The 27,241-nt window shown below is 38.5% G+C and overlaps 2 protein-coding genes and 1 long non-coding RNA gene across 4 annotated transcripts in view; 2 read left to right on the plus strand and 1 right to left on the minus strand.

Annotated features, from left to right (window-relative positions):
- The window catches only part of LOC117148226 (probable chitinase 10), a 33,259-nt gene extending 10,813 nt beyond the window's left edge, over nucleotides 1-22,446 (minus strand). Inside the window, exons 1-4 of one of the 2 annotated variants that reach the window (XM_033315528.1) lie at nucleotides 22,359-22,446; nucleotides 3,788-3,848; nucleotides 3,642-3,729; nucleotides 17-3,583 (exon numbers count right to left, since the gene is read on the minus strand). In XM_033315528.1, coding sequence (XP_033171419.1) covers nucleotides 17-3,583; nucleotides 3,642-3,671 — 3,597 coding nt within the window. In that variant the 5' untranslated portion in view covers nucleotides 3,672-3,729; nucleotides 3,788-3,848; nucleotides 22,359-22,446. Of the gene's footprint in view, nucleotides 1-16; nucleotides 3,584-3,641; nucleotides 3,730-3,787; nucleotides 3,849-21,682; nucleotides 21,748-22,358 lie in introns of those variants that run through there. The other variant, XM_033315520.1, reaches the window with a different exon arrangement.
- Nucleotides 12,841-13,917, plus strand: LOC117148238 (vacuolar protein sorting-associated protein 41 homolog). The gene is made up of 3 exons (XM_033315542.1): nucleotides 12,841-12,984; nucleotides 13,037-13,163; nucleotides 13,225-13,917. Exons 1-3 carry the CDS (start codon nucleotides 12,937-12,939, stop codon nucleotides 13,596-13,598), a joined length of 549 nt encoding a protein of 182 aa, XP_033171433.1. The 5' UTR covers nucleotides 12,841-12,936; the 3' UTR covers nucleotides 13,599-13,917.
- Nucleotides 21,927-23,060, plus strand: LOC117148245. Its single transcript, XR_004459890.1, has 2 exons — nucleotides 21,927-22,428; nucleotides 22,488-23,060. It is a non-coding gene; the product is annotated as an uncharacterized LOC117148245 (long non-coding RNA).
- Nucleotides 23,061-27,241: the final 4,181 nt, after the last annotated feature.

The raw sequence follows: 27,241 nt of genomic DNA on the forward strand, positions 1-27,241 counted from the left end.
AAATTTCATTGCTTACCACGTTAAAATGTTCAAAGTCATCATCGGGATGATGATACAGAGGTGCCACATGTCCTGTTTTTTTATCCCAATGCCCATGAAAATCATATGTCATGACAGCGATCCAATCAAAACAGCGAGAGAGCTGAGGAATGTCGTATCCTGCATCAATGATTTTCCTGCTAGGTGAGACTGCAGTGGACAACAGAAGTCCTCGAGGGCGAAACGCTTCAGAAAGCTCTTGTACCCAAGCAGTGAAACCCTCCTTTTCCTCGGTAGACCCTTTGTTGCACTCCGTTTGCCAGCAGACTGGGTACTCCCAATCTAAATCAAGGCCCTCAAAGCCGTATTTTTCAATAAACTCGAGGGCGTGGCGCACAAAACGAGCCCGGGCCATTGGACTTCGAACTAGGCGGCTGTACTTATCGCCTTGCGAATCGTTCCATCCACCAAGTGCTAAGCTCACCTTGATGCCTTTGCTTTTCAGGCTTGTGACCCTCGTGTAAAAGTTGTTTTCAACATCAGCCCAGGAATCATGTGTTCGTAGTAAAAGTTCGGAATAGTCTAGCACTGCAAACCCATAAATTACGTGAGTGCACAGCTCCGTGTTTATGTCGTCGGGAGTAAAGCGACCTATTCCCTTGCGGTACCAGGCCCAGTTTGTAAAGTAGCAAATAACTTTGTAGTTACTATCACGAGGTTTGGGAACTGGTTTTTCCGTGGGGTACGTTGGTCGCAAATTACTACTCGGGGTTTGTGGAGTCGGAGGCTTCGGCATAGCGTTCAGCTCTACCTCTCCGCTGCTCTCACCATCTTTTGGATTGCATTTTGCAGCTGCAGGCCAATCGCAGTTCCCAATTCTTTCATTATAGTGCAGCCCCGGTGGACAGTCATTAGCCTGAAGGCGGTTCCATAGGCAGAAGAGATATTTCGAACAGTTTCCTGGATAGGGTACTCGCTTTTCGCCTTTGCAGGGGTCCTCTTCGTTGGCGCTACTCGATTTGATTATTTTTAAATATTTTTTGCTAGTTACGCATTGTACGTTCTCAGGCCAGTCACAAAGTTTTTTGATACCGTCCCAATGCAAGTCTCCGCCACATTCACTGGGTACCAGTGCCTTATTAACGCAGATGTAATATTTCCTGCAGTTTCTGTGTGGGTAGTAATCCCCTTCAGTGCACTCCAATATAGTTGGACGCATATGTTGCGGTCGGCTTGAGGTATAATTGACCTGATCATGTGCGACAGTCTCTGACGGTTTCTTATTAGGTGTCAAAGTCGTCTCCGGCTTTTTAGACGTTTGGATCGGGTTTGGATAAGAAGTACTTAGGTGTTGATTGGGTATTAGTGAGCATTGGGCGGAAGACGGCCAATCACATCCTTTGGCTTCGTTGTTCCAGTGAAGACCGCTTGGACAAAAGTGATGCTGTAACTCTCCCGCGAAAAAACATTGATAGTAAGCGTTACAATTTTTTGAGTCAGGGAAGAATTCGCCGCTCTTGCAATTCGAGGGCTGTACCACTGGGCTGATCCCTGGTGGAATGGGGATTGTGGTATGAGTTGGTTTTGCTGTAGTCCTAGTCGGCTCGCGCGGACGTTTTGTAGTTGAACTCCACCAAGGGAAGGGGCTTGTGATAGTGGTACTTACAGGACTACTGCTGTTCTCCCCGCTTGGCAAGGAAGTTGTATGATCGTGATTTTGTCCCAACCCCCCAGAACCATCGCTACTAATTGTTGTCATTTGGGGAGGCACCGGTGTCGCCAATAATGTAGGACGCTTACAGTTCGGTTCAGTTGGCGGCTCCGAGTCCAAGCGACCCAATTCTCTATTAATGGCCCTAAGTAAAGGATAAGATTCATTGCAACATAGGTTTCGGAAATCATCGAGGTCAATGGTCCAGGCTGCCACTCCGGCAAAGTTGTTATTAGCAGCATATCGAGCCTTCGCTTGGGCACTAGTCGTATCTTCATATCCTACCCACTGGTCGTTTAGCATAGCGAATGGACCGAATATCAGGCTTAAATTCCGATCACTCATCCAATTAAACTTTGTTAGACGCTGACAAATCTCGTAGTAAGCTAGCATTCCAGGTTGCTTTGTCAATTCACCGGAATCTCCAGGTCCAGTGGCTGCCACTCCTGGGCCTGCAAGAATTTGGTTGGCGTTTGCCAATGTGAAACTCTGGCCGTAAAACGGAATGCTCAATACAAGTTTTTCCCTTCGCGCGCCCATTTTTAGGAGTAACTGCATGGTATAGTTTGTATTGTACTGAGGATACGTGTCCGATGGTAAGCCGTAAAGTGGACTAACATGACCTGTTTTCTGTTCCCACGCTCCGTGGTAATCGTAGGTCATTACTGTCATATAGTCTACAATGTCTGACAAAGCGGGAAAATCATAAGCCTCCGTTATAATTTCCTTGTAGCCAGAGATGGCCACTCCCAACTGAAATTTTGGATCAACACTTTGAAACTCGGTGCGAAGTTCACGAAGAAGCTTAGTCAGGTTTGGCCTGTCTGTCACAGGTCCCCTTGAGCAATCGCTCTGCCAGCACTTCGGGTAGTTCCAGTCTAGGTGGAGCCCGCTGAATCCATGACGTAATAAAAAGCTGCTCACACTGGATGTAAAAACACGACGCTTAAGATTGTCACTGACTAAGCGGGAGTATTTGGAACCGCTAGAGTCCGTCCATCCACCCAATGCAATTAGTACAGGCACACCAAGCGATGTCACTCGACGGTAGTATTGGTTATCCAAGTCCACCCATGAATCGAATTCTCGAATGGTAAGGTGATCAGGATCCAGGGAGGCAAAAGAATAGATAATAGCAGAGCATAGATTAGGGTCAATATGCTCTGGTACAAAATGAGCCTCACCACTACGGTAGAATGCCCAGTTCGACATGTAACAAAGAACTTTTTTAGTCACTTTGAGATCATTCCTGTTTGCCAATTCCAAAGCTCCGTAGGACTGCTGGTGTTGCAAGTTACTTTGACCCAATACACCGTAAGACTGCAGGTCAGAGTACCTATCAAGTTTATCGGTGTGCTTAACCTGTTCGATGTTCAACATTTTAAGCAACTCTTGATGCGGCGAGCCGGCTCGGTATGACTTCGGATAATAGTCGTCTGAGTTTCCGGGGGCAATAAAAGCTGCGTACTTATCGGAAATGGTCCCAGGATCTACATTAACATGTGTTAACTTTTTTCTTTTCATATCAACTCCTACAACATCCCTAACACTGTTATAATATTTAGTGAAAATTTCCATATGTTCCTGCCCATCTTCATCATTTGGCAATGACTCCACAGAATCACGCACAAAAGAACGTATATCAGGGTTCTTCCTGAGCCTAGACGAGTTGCTCTGATAAAGCTTTGGAATACTCTCCACAGCACTCCGCAGAGGTAGGAAAGCGTCCCCAAACTCAGGTTTTGCACTGTTACGGAGTAGGAGTATGGAATCAGTATCCAAAGGAATGCTCTCAACCGCAGAACGTATGAATGCAGGTGTATAGTTGGATTCCGAATGTATCTGCAGCTTATCAACGCGAATGTGGGCTTTCACAGATATAGTCAAGACTACCTGTTAAACAAGCAAGGGATTGGACTAAATAATATATGGGATGCAGGAGATGACTTACCACGAGCACACACGGGACATACGGATGCATTTTGAAACTTCATATAATCCCTGCGATAAGACAATACTATTTTATATGCAAGGAAACGCTAAAGAGAAATGGTATTAAAACGAATTAATTTTTAAACGATATATTTTAAAACATACCTGTTTATAGCAATATTTTAAAATGTTGTTAATGGTGACATTGGCGAATCTAAGATGTATCCTTAAATGAAAATATTTATATAACCTTAAAGCATATTTTGAAACGTAAAAATCCAATAACTTTAAAACATAATGTTTGCCTTACAACAAAGGAATCATTCGAGACCATATAGAGAATAAAAGGAAAAAAATATACATTCGTTGTTTCTAATCATAAAGTATCCTAATTCTGAATACATAAAAACACAACAAACCAAGAGAGAATTCTATAGCCGAGTTCCCCGACTATCAGATACCCGTTACTTAGCTTGTGTGAACGCGAACGCGAAATTTCATCATTTTTCTGGGATATCGATAGACAGTGGAGAATAAATGAGAAAAAATTTACAAATTGTTAAAAAGTGTGGGCGCGACGATTTGGAGGCTTTAGAGTGGAAGTGGCAAAAAGTTATTTGGAAAAGTGTGGGAGTGACGGCGTTTGGGCGTTTTGTAGGCATAAGGAGGGGCGTGGCCAAAGTTTCTTTGTATTGTTGTATTGTTTTATGGCAATTCGATAGAAATTTACAAGACTGTTAGAATGGGCGTGGCGATATGCTTAATCTCAATATTCTAGCTTTAATGGGTCTGAGATCGAGGCATTAATACGGACGGATGAACATGGCCTGTGCGACTGATCCTGATCCTGGTCACTGCGAAATTTGGGATAATCTTATGGTAATCGGTCAGAGCAAGTAAGCTCTGATCTAGTTAACCTTTTTTAAATGTAAATGTTTGGTAAGGGACGCAGCAAATAAGAAGAGAAAACGCTTTAGACGAGTTCCACGACTATCAGATACCCGTTACTCAGCTAGTCCAAGTAGGACCAAGAATTTTGAACATTTTTCAGGAATATCGGTAGAAAATGGGGAAAAAATGATCTAAAGCGTGATTTCGGCATCTCGGTAGAACTGGGCAAAACAACTGATATAATCGAAACAAATTAAATCATTTCTTAAAAGTGTGGGCGTTGCAGGTTTTTATCGAGTCGATAAAAATTTATAAGTGTAATAAAATTATATGGGCGTGTCAGTTTAAGGCAGAATGAATCAAGAAAATTTCCCTAGAATATGTGTGCCTAATCTCAACCTTCTAGATGTATAGTTCCTGAGATCTGGATGTTCATACGGACGGAGAGACTGACATGGTCAGTTCGACTCGTCTATTGATCCTGATCAAGTATATATACTATATATGGTCGGGTATAACTAATTATAATACAAGCTCCACTTGGCCCAGCTTATAAAATTAGTTGGAATTTTTTAATTGTCGTTTCCATCGTCAACCAATAGAATTAGGAAGTTCTAAATTCAAAAGTTGGAAGTCTAGAATTAGAATATCTGCCGCAGCACTGTAGTAGGGATGGTGAATTTAGACTCAGAACCATGGATAAATTTCGTAAGGAAATTTAAACGCGCAGAAAGTTGGATCGGTTGCGCGATATACCGGAGCCAGAAGCGGATAGACTATGCTCGAACGACGCCAGTGACGGAAATTTTTGAATTTTGTGCAAGCAAGCGGAGGTATATCGCGAAACCATAAAATCGGAATAAATTTGAAGAACTTACATTACGTATAAATTTAAGAAGATTAAAAAAAAAATGATCGCAAAAAAAAAAAAATGATACCAATACCATCAATTGACCATATTTAGAGACTTTAGTGGGAAACTCAGTGTTTCCGAAATTGAAATGAACTGAGAATTCTGATACAGTGCTTACATAATTTGATTCCGTAGGTGCATACAAAATTTATAAATTTGTATCAATAAAAAAAGACACAGTTTCGTTTCTTTCGATTACACTTTTTTCTAGTTTCGGTTTAAGATTTAATAAAATCGGATGACGAGTATTTTATATAGGTTCTTTAGTAACATGTATAACATCAATTTGTTTATAAAATATTCTAACTCGATATATACCTGCTTTTGGCAATATATAATTTTATTAAGAAATCAGACTATCAGTAGCGTTCATAGGAACAGTCGAAAAACTAATTAAAAACAAGAGAAAGCTACAGTGTGAATGCGAACGCGAAATTTTATAATTTTTCTGGGATATCGAGGGAATACAATGAGAAAATATTTAAAAGTGCTCAAAAGTGTGGGCGTGACCGGCTTGGCAACTTTAGGGCTTTAGAGTGGACGTGGCAAAAAATTTTTTTGCAAATCGATAGAAATTTACAAGACTAATATAAAAGTGAATAAATATCAACAAATTTGACAACTTGAATTGATTGCAAATAATAGAACAAAAATCTCCGTTTTATTAGCCTTTTTAGACGACGATGTATGTGTCGGAGCACAATTATTATTCTCCATTTCGCGCAGCGAGTTTCGAACGCACCGAAGGTCTACACACAATTAATTTGTGTTCTCACACTCACTTCTTCTCCGTGCTAACCTTCGAACCACACTCGGCGACAGCGACCACACGCTGCCGCCGCGCTGTAACGGGAGATGCCAAAGCTACAAAAATACAGCCGACCAATAGCAACGCAGTATGCAACAATGTAATATGATGAAATACCAATGATTTCCCCGAAATGATGAAATTACTGTACTTCTGGAATATTCTAACACATAATACAATATGATGACATACCAATGATTTCCCCGAACTGATGGAATTATTATTCTTGTGAAATATTCTAGCACATCCACCAGCTTACAAAAGTATGCGCCGACATATGCATAAACATACTATAGCGCTTGTGGCAGCTAGTGTCGGAAGCGTCATCTAGGGGTAAGAAGGTTTGGGGCCGCCATCTATGTTCGGTTTCCAGAACTAAAAATGGGGCAGAAGAAGTATTCTTCAGGTCAGGAATTTCGGACTGAAAGAGGAAACAGAGCCAATTGTCAGTTCCAGGAGAATGGAGGTGGTACTTAGAGAGAGAGAGAGATGGGTCCGGCCGGAATCCGAATACCAAGATGGCTTTTTCCATTTCTGACGGTCCGACTAAGCGGTGAGACAGATGAGATTTTTTCTGGACATGCAAGTTATCATCGAGTTTGGAGTCGTTTGGAGTGAATCATTGGATCACCAGCCGTAGGTATAAGGACGGCGGCTACTTTGTTTGCCACCAGGGCAGGGGGGCCTGAGGCCTGACTTTCTGAGGGTCGAAATTGGATTTAAGAAAATTTTAATGTCCGGAAAAAATAAAGCTATCGAACCGCCAACCGTCTTGGCTCGATGTAGCGTAAGAATTTATCATACGCTAAGAGAATTTAAGAGCAATGTGATATTCCCGTTTCCCGCCCGCATTCTCGAACTGATTAGTTCGTGGAGTCTGGCCCAAAGCGATATACGATTTACACGGCTTTCGAGGGGTCTTTCTTTTTTGAGAAGCTTGTAAATGCGTCGAAGTTAATATTTTTTATATGTGTAAGTGTATATGAAAGCGAGGCGGCGCTTTGTAGCCGCTTTTTGCAGCCCAAGACTGGAGGGAATTTAAAATGAAATGAAATAGGCGAGAAGAGTAAAAAAATATCGGAAGTGGCGCAGAAGTGTATTTAAATAAACCACACGAAAATCAACCGGAATCGCTTTCGTCGGTGGATTCCCGAAAGTGGGCAAGTGAACATATTGACAGATTTATTTAATAAGTATGGAATAATGAAGTGAAATTATGTTCTCCTATTCGCGATCCTGGTCCCAAGGTGCACTGTAATATTTTATCGCCTAAGTATTAGTGGAATCAGTATCGTTTTCAAGGCCAAGGTCTCGTGCAAATCGAAATGGTGGAATTGCTTTTCAAATGCAGAATTTTTGTCTTCGATTTGTCTTTGCTATTTATGGATTGAAAGCGCTTATTTCTTTGTTTCTTTTTGTTCCGTTTAATTTTTGGGTGCCGGCCGTGCACACGCACGTATCGTGATCTATGTCCAAGAGCAATGTATTTTTATTTTTAATTATTTCTTGAGGTGCCAAGATTGTTTCTCAACTCTCAAATTATTTCATCTAAGTTAAATATTTTCCAAGGGGATCAGCTTTCCGTATGCATTAAGCGCGGGGAGCTGTTTATAAATTATTCAAGTGGGAATCGAAAACTGCAAATTGAATGATTATTAGCGGTCCAATTTTTTTTTAAGTTTTGGTTAGCATTTATAATAGCTGTACGAAATTTTAGTCGTGTTTAAATATATATTTGTATTATGTTTTGAAAAGCTAACTCGTTTGGCTCTGACTAGGATGTATTCACTGAGAGCCGCGGTTAGCTATGACAACTGTTTGTAATTTTTGGTATAGAATGGCCAAGGAAGGGCGGGCATTACACGATCCTCCACCATAGCTGAGGATCGAGCAAAAGTATGTATGGTAAAATAATCTTTATGTCCTTTTCAGAATTGTCGTAGCACGCAATAAACATCGATAATCAGAATGAAATTAGGCTGAGATTCCAGGACAAGACCACCACCCCACATAACCGACAAGGAGCAGCTGTACCTTCGCGCGTGCGTCCTGAAATATCTCATAACACCACCCTAGCCTTATTAATCGTTACATAAATATTTATAATCATTCTTTATTATCTGGCGCCCAAAATGGTGGCCAAAATCGTTTTTACCAGCTGTGGAAACTTACTTTCTAGCCAACGTTTGCCAAAACATTCAGTACATTTTCTGTTGTTCCCGCTCGAACCCTATATCAGTTGAATAGGATCGATAGCTGAAGGCTCAGTTAGCCACGGTTGATATAGGAATACAGTGGACCAATCCTTTCCATCTTCCAATAGTAGGGATCTGAAGTAACGGCTAGTTAGGCGCTTGGATCGAAAGGGGGATAATTATAGTTGTCTCTCTGGCCACGGATAACTAGTCAGTGCTAAGAACCCAGCTTCATTAAAGAACAACGAATAAAAGAGCATTCGGGAAACGCGTCGGAACTACAGCTGAATTTTCTAAAAAAAAAATAAAGAGATCAACTGGCCACGTTTCACAACGTAATATATATAATTCATTTCGCGTCTCACAACCACTAGTACGTCAGAAATCTTATTCCAGAAATGCTCAGCGGATAAGAAACTACTAGATGGTTTTGAAAACAATTAACACAATTCGACATAAGGCGAAGGACAAGCGGCCATACGCTGAACTGCGCGTCTTAGATCGGATAGTAATGGGACTGTTAGATTCTGTAGCAGATCGATCAAGAAGTAGTGGTCTACAGTTCAAAGAAAGGGAAGAAAATCTCGACCTGCATTTGATTCCTTCTCTTAGCCAAGATTTATATTTAGGTATTGATTTTTGTTCTGGTTTTGAGTTGCTGCCGGCGGAGATGCAAAATTCCGAAATAACTTCCTTAACCTGGAGATGCTAAGCCGGTAAAGCAGAGGCAATTCCCAGTGTCCCCAGCTGTAGAAAAGCCTCTATATGCAGAGATTGATCGTATGCTTAAGCTTCGTGTAATTGAGGAGTCTGATAGCGCCTGGTCTTTAACAGTAGTCTTGGTACAAAAGCCCGGGAATGTGAGGCTCTGTTTGGATAGCAGAAAGGTGAATGCTGTCACCAGAAAAGATGCGAATCCTCCCCCGCAGATAGATGGGAGTCGCCTCCCAAAAGCTTTGTTTATTTGTAGTCTCGATCTGAAAGATGCCTATTGGCAGATAGCCCTTGAAAAAGATTCTAGGTTTAAGACGCCGTTTACCATACCCGGAAAGCCGCTTTATCAATATAAAGTGATGCCTTTCGGGCTGACAAATGCTTCGCAAACGATGACACGCCTGATGGACAAGGTCATACCAGCAGAACTGCGAAACGAAGTGTTTGTTTACCTAGACGACCTATTGGTAGTTTCCGGTAGCTTTGAATCACATCTGAAGGTTCTAAGAGAAGTTGCAGGTCATATTAAGACGGCAGGCCTGACGCTCAACGTAGAGAAAAGTAAATTTTGCATGCGTTCGGTGAAATATTTAGGGCACATTGTCGGGAAGGGCGTAATAAAAACTCATCCGGAGAAAATATTGGCGATGACAGATTTTCCGCTACCAAATTCGTTAAAAAGTCTTCGGAGGTTTTTAGGAATGGTTGGCTGGTATCGCAAGTTTATTAATAATTTTGCGTCAGTAGCAGCGCCTTTGACTGACTTATTAAAGACAAGACAGAAGTTCGTCATGAGTCCTGAAGGAAAGCTAGCATTTGAGAAGATGAAGGAGATGTTATGTTCAGCGCCTGTTCTTCTTAGTCCGGATTTCGGAAAGTCATTTTTTGTGCAGTGTGACGCTAGCAAGGAGGAGGAGTTTTGGTTAAAAAAAAACAACCGAAGGTTGTTTCAATATTGAGCACCGCAGCGGCAAACTGAATGTTGTGCCAGACGATTTATCTCGGGTAAATGAGGAGAATATAGCCGCGTTAGATTCCAGTCAAGGGTTGATAGTCGATTTGGATTCGCCAGAGTTCAAGTCCGACAAGTACAAGGAATTTGAGCGGTTGAAGGCGAACAACAACTTGTTGCAGATATTAAATTAGTTAACGGCCTTGTATATAGGAGAATGGATCATGTCACCGGTGATTGTTTGCATTATCAGTTTGTCTGAAAGTTGGGGATCCCCAAGGGCTTAGTCCAGAGTGTTTTAAAAAGTGCCCACGATCATCCATTGGCTTCACACGGAGGAATACATAAGACCTTAGAACGAGTTCGAAGATATTATTATTGGCCATAAGCTAAAGGCGGTATTTTCACCGCAGTCGAATGCTTCCGAAAGACTAAATAGGTCGGTATAAGCGGCGATCCGGTCGTACGTCAGGCCAGACTAGAAAAATTGCGACGAAGAGCTGAGTAGCATTTGCTGTGCTTTGAGATCCGCGGGGCATTCCAGTTTGGGAACTACTCCATATTATATGGTGTTCGGGCAGCACTTTGTTGGATCAGGATCTACATATAAATTGTTAAGAGCTCTGGGGTTGATTCAGGATCGCTCCATGGCTTTCGCTAGTGAGGATTCCTTGGAGTTAGTGAGGAATAAGGCCGTGGAAGTAATGAGAAAGCAAAATGATAAGAATGAGTGGCTTTACAACCTCCGATCCTGAATAATATCTTATGATGTGGGCCAGGAAGTGTTTCGTAATAACTACAGGCATAATAATTTCCAAGCGGGGTATAATGCCAAATTGGGTCCGAATTACCTGAAAGCTCGGGTCCGGAGAAAGGTTGGGAATTCGTACTACGATTTAGAAGACTTACAAGGTCGATTCGTAGGGAGATACCACGCCAAAGACATGAGGCAATAAGCTACCTGCCTCAAGCTTGGTGGTATCAGCCTTGGGAGTCTGGGTTCGGCCGGCATCCGAAGGCCAATATGGTTTTAGTCCATTTCTGACGGTCTGACGAAACAGTGAAAAGTTTTTTTGTGGCCGGCGAAAAGTGAAGAAAAAATTCATGATTATCATTGAGGCGCTGGATTCGAAAAAAAGGGTAAGCGAGTGCCGGGGGGAATTCAGGTTAGATATCTCTCTCAACATAATTTAAATATATTATATATTATATATATTAACTTCGAGATCAACTGGGAAGTGAGCAAAGGCGAAGTCGTTTGGAGGGAAGCGTTGGATCACCAAGCGAAAATAGAACGACGGAGGCTGTTTTTGGCGTGAAACCAGAACAGGGGGCATAGAAGCCTGAGAAAGTGGAAATCATATATATAAATTAAATTAAGGAAAACTGGCATGCATTTGTGAGGGTCGCCGTCGCTTTTTTTTAGAAAATTTCAAAGAACCTCCGGTCTCCGAAGGTCGCCAAAAAAATTCGCGACCTAGCGCAATTTTTGGTTCGATGTAACGCATAGAGTTTGCTTATGCTTAAGAGAAATTAAGAGCAGCGTGATATTCCCGGTTCCCGCCCGCGTTCTAAGCTTCAAAACGGTGCGGGTAGAGAACACGGCGATCAAGCTGATTAGTTCCCGGAGTCTGGCCCAAAGCAATTGACGCGGCTTTTGTGGCAGTAATCGTGGATGCTTCGAAAGAAATGTTAAGTCCGGTCAGAAATAACTAATTAGTTTAAGTAGTGTTAAGTTCTTAGTGGTTTTTTTATATGTGTATGTTTTTTATAAGTGACAGCGAGACGCCGCATTTGGTTTAGAATGTAGTGCAGCCCAACATTGGATGGCCTTTGAGAAAAAAATGAAATAAGCGAGAAGAGAAAAAAAAGATCGCAAGTAGCGCTGCATGTCTCCAAATTATTTTATATTTTTATTGTTAATCTTTTATTTGCATAAGACATGAATTCCACAGGAAAATCACCCGGAAGCGCTTTCGTCGGTGGATTCCCAAAAATGGGGGGGTTTTTTAACTGATTTATTTAATGGAAAAAAAAGGCATGAGATAAAAAAAATATAAATTAAATTCACGTAATCGGGGTCCTGGTCCCACGGTGCGCAAGGCGCAGCAATATTTTTATCGCCTAAGCATTAGTAGGATTAGTATCGTTTTCAAGGCCAAGGTCTTTAGCAGACCGGAATGGTGGAATTAGTTTTTAAGGGCACAATTTTTCTCTGCTATTTGTCTTTGCGATTTGCAGATTGATACCGCTTATTTCTTTGTTTCTTTTTGGTCCGTTTAATTTTTGGCTGCTGGCCGTACACACGCCCATATGTCCGAAAAGAAATGTTTGTTAACTTTTAATGGATTTTTGAAGGCACAAAATTGTCTCTCCCCTCCAGTGTTATTTCATCTGAATTAAGTATTTATTTTCAGAGAAAATTGAAGCTGTAAATGGAAATATTATTATTGGCGGTCTGAATTCTAAGTTCTAATTTTATTAAGTCTCAATTAAGATGTAGCTATCATACATCTTAAGTAAGAAATTTTAATTATTGTAATATAATCCTTTTTTATAATGTTTTGAAAAACTAAATTGTTTGCCTATGACTAGGAGGTATTCCCTGTAATCCGCGGTTAGCGACCGAAGGGGCCATTCGGGACGGTAATTGTTTGTGATTTTTTTGGTACGGAATGGCCTAGGTTGGGCGGGCATAACACGATCCTTCACCACACCTGAGGATACATTTACATTCCTTTGCCCTTTCTAAAGCGTTCAAAGGACTATGACATTCAGGAGGCGTTGGTCATATGCAAACAGGAAAACTTTTATCCAGAAATAGTCTACCTGCTCGGTTGTATGGGTGGTGTAGAAGCGGCCGAAGCACTAAATGTCATTCTTCACCGCGTAAGGCAAAATGGGTGGGTGATAACTTTAATTATAAATTAAAAATTTTTAGATCAGAGACATAGAAATGGCCATCGAGTTTTGCAAGGAGCACGATGACAACGATCTTTGGAATGCACTTATTAATGAATTTAGCAATCATCCTGAAATCGTGACGAAAGTTTTGGACGGCATAGTTGGTAACATACTTTTCAATGGTAACATGTTCTATTATTCTTCTTTTTATTTTGTTTGCTTTAGACTACTTTAGCCCAGCGGTGATTGTTGGAAAGATAAAAATGGGACAGAACATTCCAAACCTACGACAATCACTTATTAAAATGCTGTGGCACTACAATCTTCAAGGTGAAATTTTATCCTCTGCCCAACAAATTCAACTTAATGACTATTTTGAAATTCACTCGGAGATAGTCACCACGCAAAGACGAGGTCAGCAGGTTTCCAACGAACAAATGTGCTCATTGTGCCACCGTCCAGTACTGATGGTAGGCACACACTTTAATTGTATAACCAGCTTTGAATGTGGTCATGTATATCATAAACCGTGCATACAAGGTAAATTGCAGAAAAATTGCAAAGAGTGTAACCTTTGGAACTTAACCGTGGAGAAATAGGTTCATATCGACATCATAACTATTATCCCGGCGTCCTGTTAGGGGAATTAAGGATAATTAAACTTTATAGTTTAATTTCCTACGCCCATTGTTTTCAAACGTATATTTCCCAAATGAGTTAAACAATTTCTTTCAAATTTCATATCCTCGTAACTATTAAATTCCATAACTATTGATGTTCAACACTTTTTCACTAATAAGCTTAGTTTCAGCTATTTTATTTTGTGAACTGTTTCATTTTAATATTGCGAATAGGAGAAGTAAATATTATAGTAAAGCAAGCGAGCGAGGGAGGTGTGCTAAACAAAAGAACAAAAAACCTTGAATTTCTTTTTGGCGCATCTTGGTGGCTATATCATTAAGTGTAATCGTTACTTGGTGTAAGTGTTTTGCGTTTTGTGGACGTGGAAAGGCGTGGACGTGGATTCGGAACCATTCCTTCTACCTGATACATCTTTTTTTAACGATTCTGCTGTTTTTTTTAAACCCGTTATTGAAGTTTGCGCGCTATAGTAGTAGTACAGTAAGGACACCGGGAAAAATATTTTTCCACACAGTCGTCGTGTGGTGTGGAATACTCGTGGATATTAGCATCTTGTGGCCAATACAACATACTGTTTTACTGGCTGGACACGAATTTGATTTTTTTGAGCGCAGTTGCCAATGGCGATAAACGAATTGCAGGAGCAACACCACAGCCACAGGGCTTTCGCCCTGAAGTATTTGGCTCTAGACGTGAATGGTTTGATGAACCAGCTTTTACTGTTATAGCATCTACAGTTATAGCATAGTATACTAAAGTATACTAGAGTATTTCCGACCATAAAAAGTATATATATCTTGATCAGGATCAATAGCCAAGTCGAACTGGCAATATCGGTCTGTCCGTATGTTGATATTAACAATCCAGAGCATAGAGGCAATTTTGTTTCCACGCCCGTAAACCGCCACGCCAACAATTTTGAAAAGTGTTTTGAGATTTTTTTATATTTTTAGTAGTCTTGTAAATTTTTCTCATTATATTCTTCAATATCTATCGATATGCCATAAATATTAATAGCTGAGTAACGTGCATCTGATAGTCGAGGAACTCGACTATAGTGTTAGGAGTCTTAAATCAGGCAATCAGTCAGTGAGCCGCGGTCTGATTTCGGTCACTTTAAGTGACGGAGACGAGCAAGGAGGCGAACCCACGACGAGGACGCAGAAGAGTACGAGGACTCAACTTGGTCAGAAGGGACAGTGGAGACTTTGGTTAGCAAAGGTGGTTCTGGGACGAGCTTTGGTTCAACCTCACGGACGATACACCTTCATCATAACATTTTAGGTCTCTTTCGAGCCGGCAGATGATCCGTTGTTAGAGACGACAAGGGCCTGTCGTGGTCAGAAGAGACAGTAGAGGCATTGGTCGGCAAATGCGACATAACGGTCGATAGACCTGCACCACCATAACATCCTTAGTCCCTTTCGAACCGGCACGGGTCCGCTGTTAAGGACGTCGCTTGACAACAAAGGAGGGACGACGAAGGAGTAACGCCGGGCAGCAGACGGCGAGGACTGTAGGAATCCATTATCAAGTGGTATCTTAATAAAGCTAATTTAATCTAAAATCCTGTATTCTTCTTGGTCAAACAAAACATACATTTTGTGGGACGAACAATTAAACTCTCTGAGCTAGCCGTTGCAATTCGTAGTCTGCAGAATATATGAAAATAGTTCGTTACAATAGCAAAACCCAACCCAACCCAACCCAACGACCACGAAAAAAAACACATATCCAACTTTTATCTTTTGGTTTCGGAATATTACTTCTCGATCAAATCCTAGGTTTTTTTTAGCTGTAAAGTAGCCGGCAAAGTGGTTATATCAACAAAAAACATCTTACTTATTGCATAAGTTCCATCTTATTAATGAGGGGTAGGTAAGAACAATCCCCATTTTGAATCTCCTTAACAATGGTCTGTGAATGTTCTTGCAGCTATGTGGCGGCATGAGATGGGCCCTTGATTTAGATGACTTTCGTGGACTTTGCGGTTGCGGCAAGCACCCATTACTTAGGACTCTTAATCAGGAGCTGCTAGGCATTTCTGGACAAAAAGGTAAGGACTGCACTTAATAAGTTTAGCACAAAAGCTTGACTACAGGTCACAGATTACAGATCTATTTTAATTGATTTTGTAAAACCTCATATTTGCCAAATAAACTAGCGTCAAAGTTTTGAAACATTTTAAATCGATGGGCATTAATTCCAAATATTAAGTTTGCTCTTTTTTTAAGAAAAAATCTTTTCTGTGACATGCATTTAAATCCCCAGTATTATAAGTACAAAGTGAGTATGACAATTCGGCCCAGCATTTGCAAATTTTAGAAATACAGAATTTTATATTAAATACTTATAAGATGTAGTTTTAAGCGTCAATTTTCCCTTATACCAGCACTGAAGAGCATCCTTTTTTCAGGTCCACATCGAATATTTATCCAAATAATAAGTATAATTATTTAGCCGCCGTTTACAGAAGTTAACATTCGAATACTATTTCAATTGTCTCTTTTATATCGATCTGTACTCTAGCTTAGTTCAACAGCGACTGACTGCCGCGCTTTCTGCAGAGTGGCGAGTCGATCAGTCGATAAAATTCTCGATAATATTTGTATGTATGTATATAGTAAGGATGAGTGTATGAATGTATAAGCTTATGACTAGATTGGCTATGTATAATTAGGTATGTATGACTAGGAATGTATGACTAAGAGTAAAGGAAGAGGGTAGAAGGAGCAGCCTACTACAATTAAAACTTTTTTTTACAAAGGAAAGTAACATGGCTTGAACCATAATGTTGATTAGGTTTCGGTTTGGCAACCGGTTCTTCGATATTGTGGAACAATGTTCCGCCACGAACCATGGTTTCCATGGCGACCGAAACATTCATTTGAACGCGAAATTGAAAATTTGTTTATTTGTTTCAGAATACTCTTCTTTTTATGTTAATTATTGTGTCATCCAATTTTAAATTATAATCATTTTTGATTTACAAATAATTATGTTATGTTATCTCAAAGGAAATATTGAAATAGCACAAAATTCCACCTCATTATAACACATTTCTAATGTTTATGGGAGAAAACGCGGACATAGCGAATGGGTTCGTCGCTTACGAAGGGTAGATGCAACGGAGTCCGATGGTGACGTCGTCCAAGATAGGAGAACCCGCCTTGGAGTCCAATGAGGAAGAATCTAAAGTGGGTGTACAATCACCAAGAGTGAACGAAAGTGCATTAGTCTACAAGACTGAGAGTGCAACGTTAAGATCTACACGGTGAGGGTGCGACAGGGGGAGGAGTGAAGTTCTGTGGTCATACCAGACGTGCACTTCCTGGTCCGGGTAGTCGAGGATGACGAACATCGAGGAAACCACGCAGAACAGCAGATGGCAAGGACCTGCGGAGTTCTTATCGAGAGCTGGAGATATCCCGAATAAAACTTACGATAAGATCGGAAAGTTCCCTTCTTCTTGGTCGGGAAATCACATTAAAACATATATTAGGGGAGACGAGCACACATCCTGTCTGAGTTAGGCGCCCCTACTCGGAGACGTCAGAACGTAGGGAAAAAGGTCGTTATAATAAGCAACATGTTAATATCAAGGCATGGTACAATCGGAAAACGGCTATTAAAAAATGAGTTTGCGCATAATCGAATAGAATAGACCGCTTCTTCTTCTTCTCCATACACAGTCAGCCACAGTCTACGTTCCCCCAATTCCGATGTCAACCCAGAGGTGACAGGAGTGGGTACACGAATTAAACTTCAAAAATAGCTCGAGCGAGGCAATCGCAGACTTTGGCATTGCGATCATAAATTCATAAAGTCCCATAAATTTATAGAAAGTGTGGTTAAGAGCATGGAGAAGGTGGCTGAGGCGGTTAAGACCCTGGCTGAAAGGGACTAGTGTCGGCAGCGTCATCTAGGGGGTAAGAAGGTTTGGGGCCGCCATCTATTTTCGGTTTCCAGAACTGAAATTGCGGCAGAAGAAGAATTCTTCGGGTCAGGAATTTCGGAATGAAAGAGGAAACATCAGGAATTCCCCTCTGAAGAAAGGGTATGCGAGTGCCAGAGGAAATCCAGGTAACCCCAAAATCAACTGGGTCTAGGAAGTGAATAAAGTCGATGTCGCTTAGAGTGGAGTTTGGAGTCGTCTGGGGTGTAGCATTGGATCACCAGCCGAAGACATAAGGACGGCGGCTATTTGGTTTAGCACCAGGACAAGGGGCCTTGAGGCCTGTGGAGTTGAAAACCCAAATTTTGAGGGAAATACGGAAAACTGGCATGCATTTGTGAGGGTCGACATTGGTTTTAAGAACATTGTAAAGTTCGGGAGAAAAAGCGAGCGATCCGCCAGTCTCTAAAATTCGCAAAGAAATCCTAGACCATCCGCAGTTTTTGGCTCGATGCAGTGTAAGAATTTCTCATACGCTTAAGAGAATTTAAGAGCAGCGTGATATTCCTGTTTCCCTGTCGCGTTTTAAGTTTCCAAACGGTTCGAGAAGGGAGCGCTGCGATTGAACTGATCAGTTCCCATAGTCTGGCGCAAAGCAAGGTTTCTTTGAGAAGCTTGTGAACGCGTCGACGTTAATCTCAGGGCCAAGTTGGCGACCGCGAAGGGATTCCGCAACGAGGTAGCGAGCTCGGTCCGGAATAGAAAAGTAGTTTAAGTTCGTGATAATTTCTTAGTGTTATTTTTTTGTAGCCATATGTGTAAGTGTAAATGAGAGCAAGGCGCCATTTAGTTCAAGAGCCGGTAAAAAAAAAATAATGCTGCCCAAAGTTGAACGGAACTTCAGAAAAAAAAATTGAATAAGCGAGAAGAGTAATAAGAGTAAGAGGTAGAGTTTGCGGCGGTTAGCGACCAAAAGGGGCAATTCAGGATGACAACTGTTTGTAATTTTTGTTAAAGAATGGCCAAGGTAGGGCGGGCATAACACGATCCTTCACCACACCTGGAGATCGAGCAGTTTGTAGGGTATAAGAATCTTTCTGTCCGTTGTCTGTGTCGTGCATGGCGATTTGCCACCCTTTTCTTAATTGTCGTAGCACGCAATCACATCGATAATCATTAGAATGAAATTTGACTGAGATTCCAGGACAAGACCATCACCCCACATAACCGACAAGGAGGAGCTGTACCTTCGCGCGTGCGTCCTGGAATAATTCATAACACCACCCTATCCTTATGAATCGTTACAATATAATACAATATGGTTTTCGAATGAATGTAATTTATATTAGTTGGTTACGGGGATAATTGACAACGATTCGCAGGTGCATAGATTACGAAAGCGGATGACTTTCCAAGCGAACGGATTTGCTTTTTCTGTCATCCGAATTTCTATTTGTAATCCCTTATCCAGCGGTGGTTTTTAATAAATTCCCAAAATGTATTATATTTTTATATTCATAATCATCATGACTTTTTCGCTTAGCGAGTGAATCTACTTTGATTTGTGCAGAATTTAAATAAATATATTTAACTATTTACATTTTCCTTGAACGTTATCTTACCGTCAACCGGTTATCCCAAACACACAATCCTCCCAAATACACAGTTTTAAGCTGAGATTGGGTTTACATATTCAGACATAATTGCCGGGCTCATTGATCAAAAAAATTTCGTTTCGTATAGCATAGAAATAGTAATAGCCATATCTATGTACATTACAAAATAAATTTTAAAAATAATTTAGAATAATTGTGTCAAAATTAGAGTAAACATGGTCTAGTAGACATCGATTTTTTAGTGTCAGCTCAAAGAAACTGGCTTCGGAAAAATCAAATTTTTGAAATTTGAAAACTGGAATCGTTTGCCCATGTTTGACCACCAGTTTTTGCGATATGAATTTTCGAAAAAGTTCGATAATTTTCGAAAATCAAATAGTTGTTTTTGTTTTTAAATTTTTTTTTTTTAATCTCAATATTATTATTTGCCTAAGTTTGCCTACCCTTTCGAATTAAAAAAAATGTATACTTTAGAAAATATAAGAAATTAGAGACAATCTCGATCTACTCAAAGAATAAAGCGTTTGCCTATCTCTTAAATTAAATATTATTCGACATCGTCGACATTTACCATCCGCTAAGATTGGACGCGCTTTCCTCGCATCGCAACCCAACCCAACAAATTCTCCACATAAGCCGTTAGAAAAGTAGCCCTCCGAAGGCCGCAGCGAGCATGAACTACTCAGCACAGTGCAACCAACCCACAATTTATGAACCGAAATTTATTGTAATAACCAGAACAGATGGGGAAAGTTTCACCATTTGTGATTAAAAAGTCATTCTTTCCGGACTTCAACATCGCAACAACCTCTGATCGAAAGCGGAAACGAAGATGTAGTATAAGATCAACAAAAAGGACTCAACAGAATTCGACCGTAAGCTATGAAGCCAAAATAAAAAAATCAGTTTTATCTAAGCCCCTTAAGGCCAAAGATAAAACCGAAAAGACTTCGATTAAAAAACTTACATATACGAATTACTAATTTTGTAAGCCCTCAGACCGTAAAATTTAAGCCCAACACATCCTCTAAGTCAAATTCTAAGCCCCATTTATCAAAAATGTCTATAACTGTAATTCAATAAAATTTAAAAAGATATGAACACACTAACTCCTTAATCTAATCAAAAAATACCCCCCACACATAATTTCCCTCCAAGAAACCCACATACAATACACAAATAAAATACCAACACCAATAAACTACAAACTGTTAACAAATATATCCACCAACAGATTTGGGGGCGTAGCACTACTAGTTCATTAGTCCATTCAGTTCACCATCCTCAACATCTCAAGCGATCTCGAAGCAATTGCCATTAATATAAAATATAAACCAAAACAAGAGAGAACGCTATAGTCAAGTTGTCCGACCTTCAGATACCTAGTTACTCAGCTAGTGTGAATGGGAACGCGAAATGTAATAATTATTATGGGATATCGATAAATATTGGGAAGAAAATAGGAAAAAAAATTTAAAAATTGTTCAAAACTGTCTGCATGACCGGTTTGGTGGCTTAAGGGGTTTAGAGAGGCGCGACAAAAAGTTGTTTGGCAAATCGATAGAACTTAACAAGACTAATAAAATTATGATAAAATATCCAAACAATTTTCAAAAATATTGGTGTGGCAGTTTTGGGCGGTTTATGGACGTTAGAGTGGGAGTAGAAAAAAATCAATTATACAAATCGATAGAAATTTACAAGACTAATAAAAATGTAAAAAATATCAACACATTTTTGAAAAGTGTGGGCGTGGGAGTTTTGTGCGGTTTGTGGTCGTTAGAGTGGGCGTCGCAACATGTGTCAACAAACTAGCGCTGCGTCTTTGTCCCTAGAATCTGTATGCTTGATCTCAATCCTTCTAGCTTTTATAGATGCTGAGATCTCGACGTTCATACGGACAGACGTACATGGCCAGATCGGCATTCGAACCTGATCAAGAATATATATACTATATATGATCTGAAACGCTTTCTTCTGCCTGTTACATACTTTTCAACCAATCTAGTATACGCTTCTACTGTACAAGTAACTGGTATAAAAATATACATTTAACAAAAAAAAACTTTTAATATATTAATTTACTTTATAAATATACTATGTAAGACACAGTCACTTCGGTAGAAAAAGGTCTGGTGGACAAGAAAATATTTAAATAAATTAACAAACCGCACAAAACTGCAACGACAAAACTATTGGAAAATATTTATATTTTTTTCAAATTACTATTGTTTTATCACAAGCCCCAAAAACTGTTAAGTCCACATTTTTAAAAAAAATTTTATTTTTTCTTTTCCTTTTATTATTTGTCTGGCCAATTTCTATCGGTAGACCAAAAACTTTGGTTTGATTATATATTTATTTTTCCGATTTCTGTGAATATGCCAAAAAATATGAGAAGATTAATTGAAAATGCTTTGTAATTGATCTTAATCGGTATAAACCAATTTGATTTTTTTTAATATACAATTACTACAGAAAGTACCACAACAAAATTGTTCAAAGAAAAAAATAATATTGTTTAACTCACGTAATATAAATCCTATGTTGCCATGGATGCTCATTCGTGTTTCATTAGTTCTTAACTATAAATAACTGAATAGTTCAGAAAATTTTGTATTAGTTAATTGTATGAATTCTATATATTACCATCCATTTACTAAATACCATAAGAATATTTTCTGAGAACATTTTTGTTCATTTCACATATTTATTAGGCTATTATGAACCGGTTTGCTTATTTGGTGTAAAATTAATTTTATATATTTCTTCGTGATTCCAGACAAAGTACGACAGCGAATTAACGTATAGCAAGAAACAGTAAGAAGCGTATGAAAGAATTAAAAAAAAAACCAAAATCAAAAAGAGGTTTAACAAGTTTTGAGTTTATCTACTTGAGGCAGGGAACCAATTCGGGTTTTAGCCGTTTTGTGGGAGTTCATTGAACGCCAAGAACTTTGATCGGTCTTCATATCCTCGTTTTGCTTTCACGATGGAACAACTGAGAATGCGCATTATTTTTGTTGTTGATCAATTAATAAGTGTTTTACTAACTTACATTAACATTACAAGCTTTTTCCGTTATTTTTTACGTTTTTAGACATTTCTATTAGCATTTCAACGACAGTACATTTTCCCTCAGGGCGCGGCAACGATCTAATGTCACACATTTATAAAAAATCTAGCAATGCCATGCTATCACTTACTCAGTTGCTGAAGGTGGTAACATCCGATAATATGCACACAACCTTTCACAAGAGTGATCACTATAAAACTGTAGGTGTTTGAGCTGAGGACGCTTCTATTTATACTTATACATTTTTCATTAAAAAAAGGGAATGCTACGAGGAGAGCGAAGCATTATTGAAGCGGAGAGTTCTATGTATCTTTCTTGCACAGCTACTCACACAGCTACTAGTGTCCTATCCTAATTGTGTGTTTCCGGCCAACAACTACAGCAGGCGAGAGGCGAATACATATGTGACGGGACTCTTGCCAACGGCTTTTATCATCAAGTCCCTTATATTGACGAATCAAGAACTAAGAAAAGAGACGCCTTATATGATGATCACATTAAATATTTTTTACCGAAATAGAAGATAATGTATCGAATTAATGCACATTTTATTTTTGATGTTTCATGCATATAATATGAATTTATAATTTAAATTTATGTCTGCCCAATTTCTATGGGTATACCAAAAACATTTTTTTTTTGACAATATAAGGTATATATATTCTGGATCAGGATAAATAGCCGAGTCGATCTGACCCTGTCCGTATTTATTCATAGACGCATTACCTACTATATGGAGAGCGCGTATATTTTCCTATTAAAGCATGTTATACTTATACTTCAATCCCATGAAAGACTTTTACATCCAAATATACAGAAAATGGCAAAATTATTTAAAGAAAATCGATTCTTTGCAAATAGCCAATTACTAAATCAGAATATAATCAATGAAAGCACTATAAGCAATTTGGCTAAAACAGAACATAGAAACACCAAAAAGCCTTTTAAATTCACTCCTAGTCCTGAACATTGCCGATACAAATTTGTGGTAGATATTTATCCATCTGAGGGAAAACAATACATGAGTTGGCAGTTATTTTAAATTCGCTAAATTTTAGCAAATTAAAACAAAGGACTGGATAGAATGCCGGAACTCATTAATTCGAATTTCTAATCAGTTAGGTAAACCCAAATTAGTAAAGGCAGACAGAGGCGGAGCTTTCTCCAGTTTAGCCTTTGATGGCTTGAAGCAGGAGGAATCGAATTGCAACTCAATTACAAAATGTTAGAAAGCATTGACAACTAGATTATACTTTTAAAAATAACGAATTATTACTCATTTCACACATTAAAATAATTTGCTAATCTAACCATAATGGGTATCAGTTAGATCATTCCGATCAAACAAACATATTTTGAAGATGAGAATAAAATTTTTAATCAGACAAAAAAAGGTGATAATAATGAATTCATAAAAAATATAATTAATCGTAATCCCATTCAAGTCAATCCGGAATCCAATTTGTAATTTTAGGCCGACTCCCTCGAAACAAATTATCCGTTGAAACAAATGTAATACTACAATCTCTAAAAATTGTCAAGAACAAAATGGCTATAAAAAAATAAAAGGATGCAAAATTATAAGACTAAACAATGCAAAGTTAAGTTTTAAAATTAGGGAGAATAGAGAGATTAATGTAACCAAGATAAAAATGGCAGAACATGATAACGTTTTGAAATTAATTTCAGAAAATAATAATACACTTTATATAACAAAAATAATGGTAATTATTGTTAGTTTTTCTTGACATATCAACAATTTGTACACTTAATCCACTAACCTTCTTAAATAAAAAAATTAGCAAAGAATAAAAAAATTATCAAGAACCACAAGCAAAAAGGAACCACTACAAGAAATAAAACAGGTACAAAACCAGTTGCCTGCAATATACCCTGTAATTCCAGCCGAAGCGTATGCAACCTTTGTAAGGGGAGGGAAGTGACGTATTGAAGAAATAAATACAGTTTTCTTGATTTTGAACTCCCAAACGGAGAAGACTTTTATTCTTATTTCGGAGAATACATTATTCAATCCTGACCACGACTAGGTTGGCGCAGCCGGAAAATGGACATAAAACCAGCAATGCAGCAACTAAACAAAAGGAAATAACAATGAACACAAGGATCTTCTGAATAATTTACTTGTAATAATGGTAAGCCGCCAGAACAAAAAGTGATAACCGTATAGTGTCTTTGGTAACATCTATAGCCGCGGAAAATGTTTTTGTGGCATATCAATAGAGAACTACAAGACAAATACAAAAATCAGTTGTGCGTTTTTGGCAGTTTATGGACCTTTGAAGTGGGAAGTTCAATTATTTAAATATCACTCATTTTTTATTGATGGGATACAGCTCGTCTATATCTGCGGATTTACGTATGGAACTACGGTTATCGGGCTTCCATTCATATTTAATGGCTTCGGATACCATTTCGGCAGAACATTGAAGGGTTTTTTGAAGGTCCTTATATGTTTTCCTTCCTTTCTTAGCTTAAGAATTAACATTTTTTTTATATTTTTAATTAATTGCCCTTTTAAATATAGGAATTTACTTAACCAAACACACTTTTTAGAAAATATTGATCATTGCTATTCCTATGAACAGCCTAAAAGTTGGGAATTTGCTCAAGAATGTAAAGGAAAAAAGGATAACAACTAGGATAAAAAACTAAAGCGATATTCTTTTTTTCCTATCTACACATTTCATTTTACAAAAATAAGTGAAATAAAAAATCGATTCCAAAAAGGACATCGAAAAATACCTTTGTATTTCTTAGTTTCCCTCGCACTACTATTTCATTTAACACAGCTGTAGAATGCGCTTAGCTTGCTTTTTTTTGCCTCAGCTATCACAGTCTACTTGCAATGCTCAAGAAGCAAAACTTTTATAGGTTTGTTTAACAGATCTATTTTATGCGCATAACAATCATTGTTTACATAAAACCATAATGAGAAAGTATAACTTCCATTTGTGCACTTAATGCATTGCTCAACAATAAATTTTTTGTACACATTTGTTTTTTATTATTTTTTAAATACTTTCGAAAATTTTAATGTGAATTTTACAATTATTAAAAAATAGATCAGATGGGGCCTTGAGTTTCCCGAAGTCCAAGTATATTGAATAGTTTTTCTCATGTATAAAAAGCTCTGATGGATGACATCAAAGTCATCTAGTCCGTCAGGGGTTTCAAAATTATTCTTTCAGAAAATTATTCCTTATAGACTTGAAGAGATTCGGAATGTCATAAAACATATAATATATTTTATTATTTATGGTAAAGTAGTGGTCTCATTGGTGACTTCAAGTAGTGAGGTACATTTTCTATCGATACCCCCTTGGTCATATACAACAACCCTTACTTTGAACCCAATATTTTTAGCAATATTTATGTTTTTATAGATAAGACCTTTTGGGCAATCGCTTTTTATATTCGTTATGGTCACGAAATAGCTTAATATAGATTTCAATTTTTTCCAAATAACAAAATAATTAAACTGAATTTAATTTGAATTTATAATAATAAAAATGGGTCATTTACATACATTATTTTTATGTCAAATGACTTAATAAATAATTAAATACAAAGGATTACTACTGTAATTTAAAACATAAATTTTGCAAAAAGAAGTCATTACAAATACAAATTGCAAAAGTCATATCTTAAGGCCCGAAGTGCAGAAACACAGCACTCAAACAATCATTCTCTTATTAATTTTTCACACGTCGCAAGCTGAATACTCTTATGAAAAAAATTCTAATATAAAGTCAAAGCCCAAAAAATTCGTGTGCAAAAAAACGTATGGCGGTTCGCATCTTGTAATGCTAGTGTCTTTCCCATCTCTGAGGTTCGAAATTGACACAATACTTTTAGGTATCATTTTTGTGGCTCTGTGAACGGCAAAGCATGAAAACTGGAGATTGTCATTTCGGTTTTAGTGGAGGCTATGAAGATATATTTAGTATTTTCGACTGACGCTTTTGGAAGGAAGGGGGATGCAATGTCCAGTTTTTGGGGTTGTATTTTTTCGATGGGGGGCTGGCTGATGGCAAGCGGTGCATACCGGTTGTCGCCCAGGTTAGGAGGCACAGCGGCCATGTTGGGGCTACTGGATTTGTATTACTTTGTGTATTTTAACGCAGTGTTAATTAATGTAAAAACTTTAGAAGCAGTGGTATTTAATTGAAGATCTAGGTTTAAGACCGTCAGAGACCGTTTGATAATTGATGGATATAAGAGACGTCCGCTCGGAACGAGTGATTGTGATGACTTAATTTTTTTAATTTAAATTATTATTGTTAGTTTTAAGACTCATTGTGATCAGTCCTTCTGAACACCATAAATCTAAATTTTGGTAAGTAATTAAGTTTATTTTATGTTTAAAATTATAGCTTATAATGTTTTGTAAATCCTTTTTTGTTTTATTATTTTGTTTATTATATTATTTTAATAGGACATACGGGGAATTACATCTACCCCTTTGCGTCCTTGACAACTATTAATTCAACCCATTTAGACGCGCCGGCTAACTAACCTTTAACTAATTACTCAGCTAGTGGGAATGCGAACGCGAAATTTCATAATTTTTTTGAGGTATCGATAGATATTGGGGAATAAAATGAGAACCAATTTAAAATTTTATTTAAACGGCCAGTGTTTTTAAAATACCGATAAAAATTGGCAAGACAAACAATAAAAGGAAGACAAATCCAAACATTTTTTAATAGTGTGGGCGTGGCAGTTAAGGGCTGTTTTAGGGCGTTAGAATGTCAAAATGTTTTTTTGGCAAATCGAGAGAAATTTACAAGACTAATCAAAATTTGAAAACGACGTTACTACAACAATAATATAGGAAAAGCCCATTATCTCAAACAGTGGCCAATATGACCAGGTCAAAATTACTCAAAGTAACTCGGAAAACACCAACGAAATATCAGTTAGTTAACGCGAAGGCTTTAACTTTTTTGGCAGGCAGAAAGTTGAGTACCTATTCCAATCGAGTAACTGAAG

This window comes from Drosophila mauritiana, chromosome 2L (assembly GCF_004382145.1).
Source record: "Drosophila mauritiana strain mau12 chromosome 2L, ASM438214v1, whole genome shotgun sequence".
Classification (NCBI taxonomy): Eukaryota; Metazoa; Arthropoda; class Insecta; order Diptera; family Drosophilidae; genus Drosophila; species Drosophila mauritiana.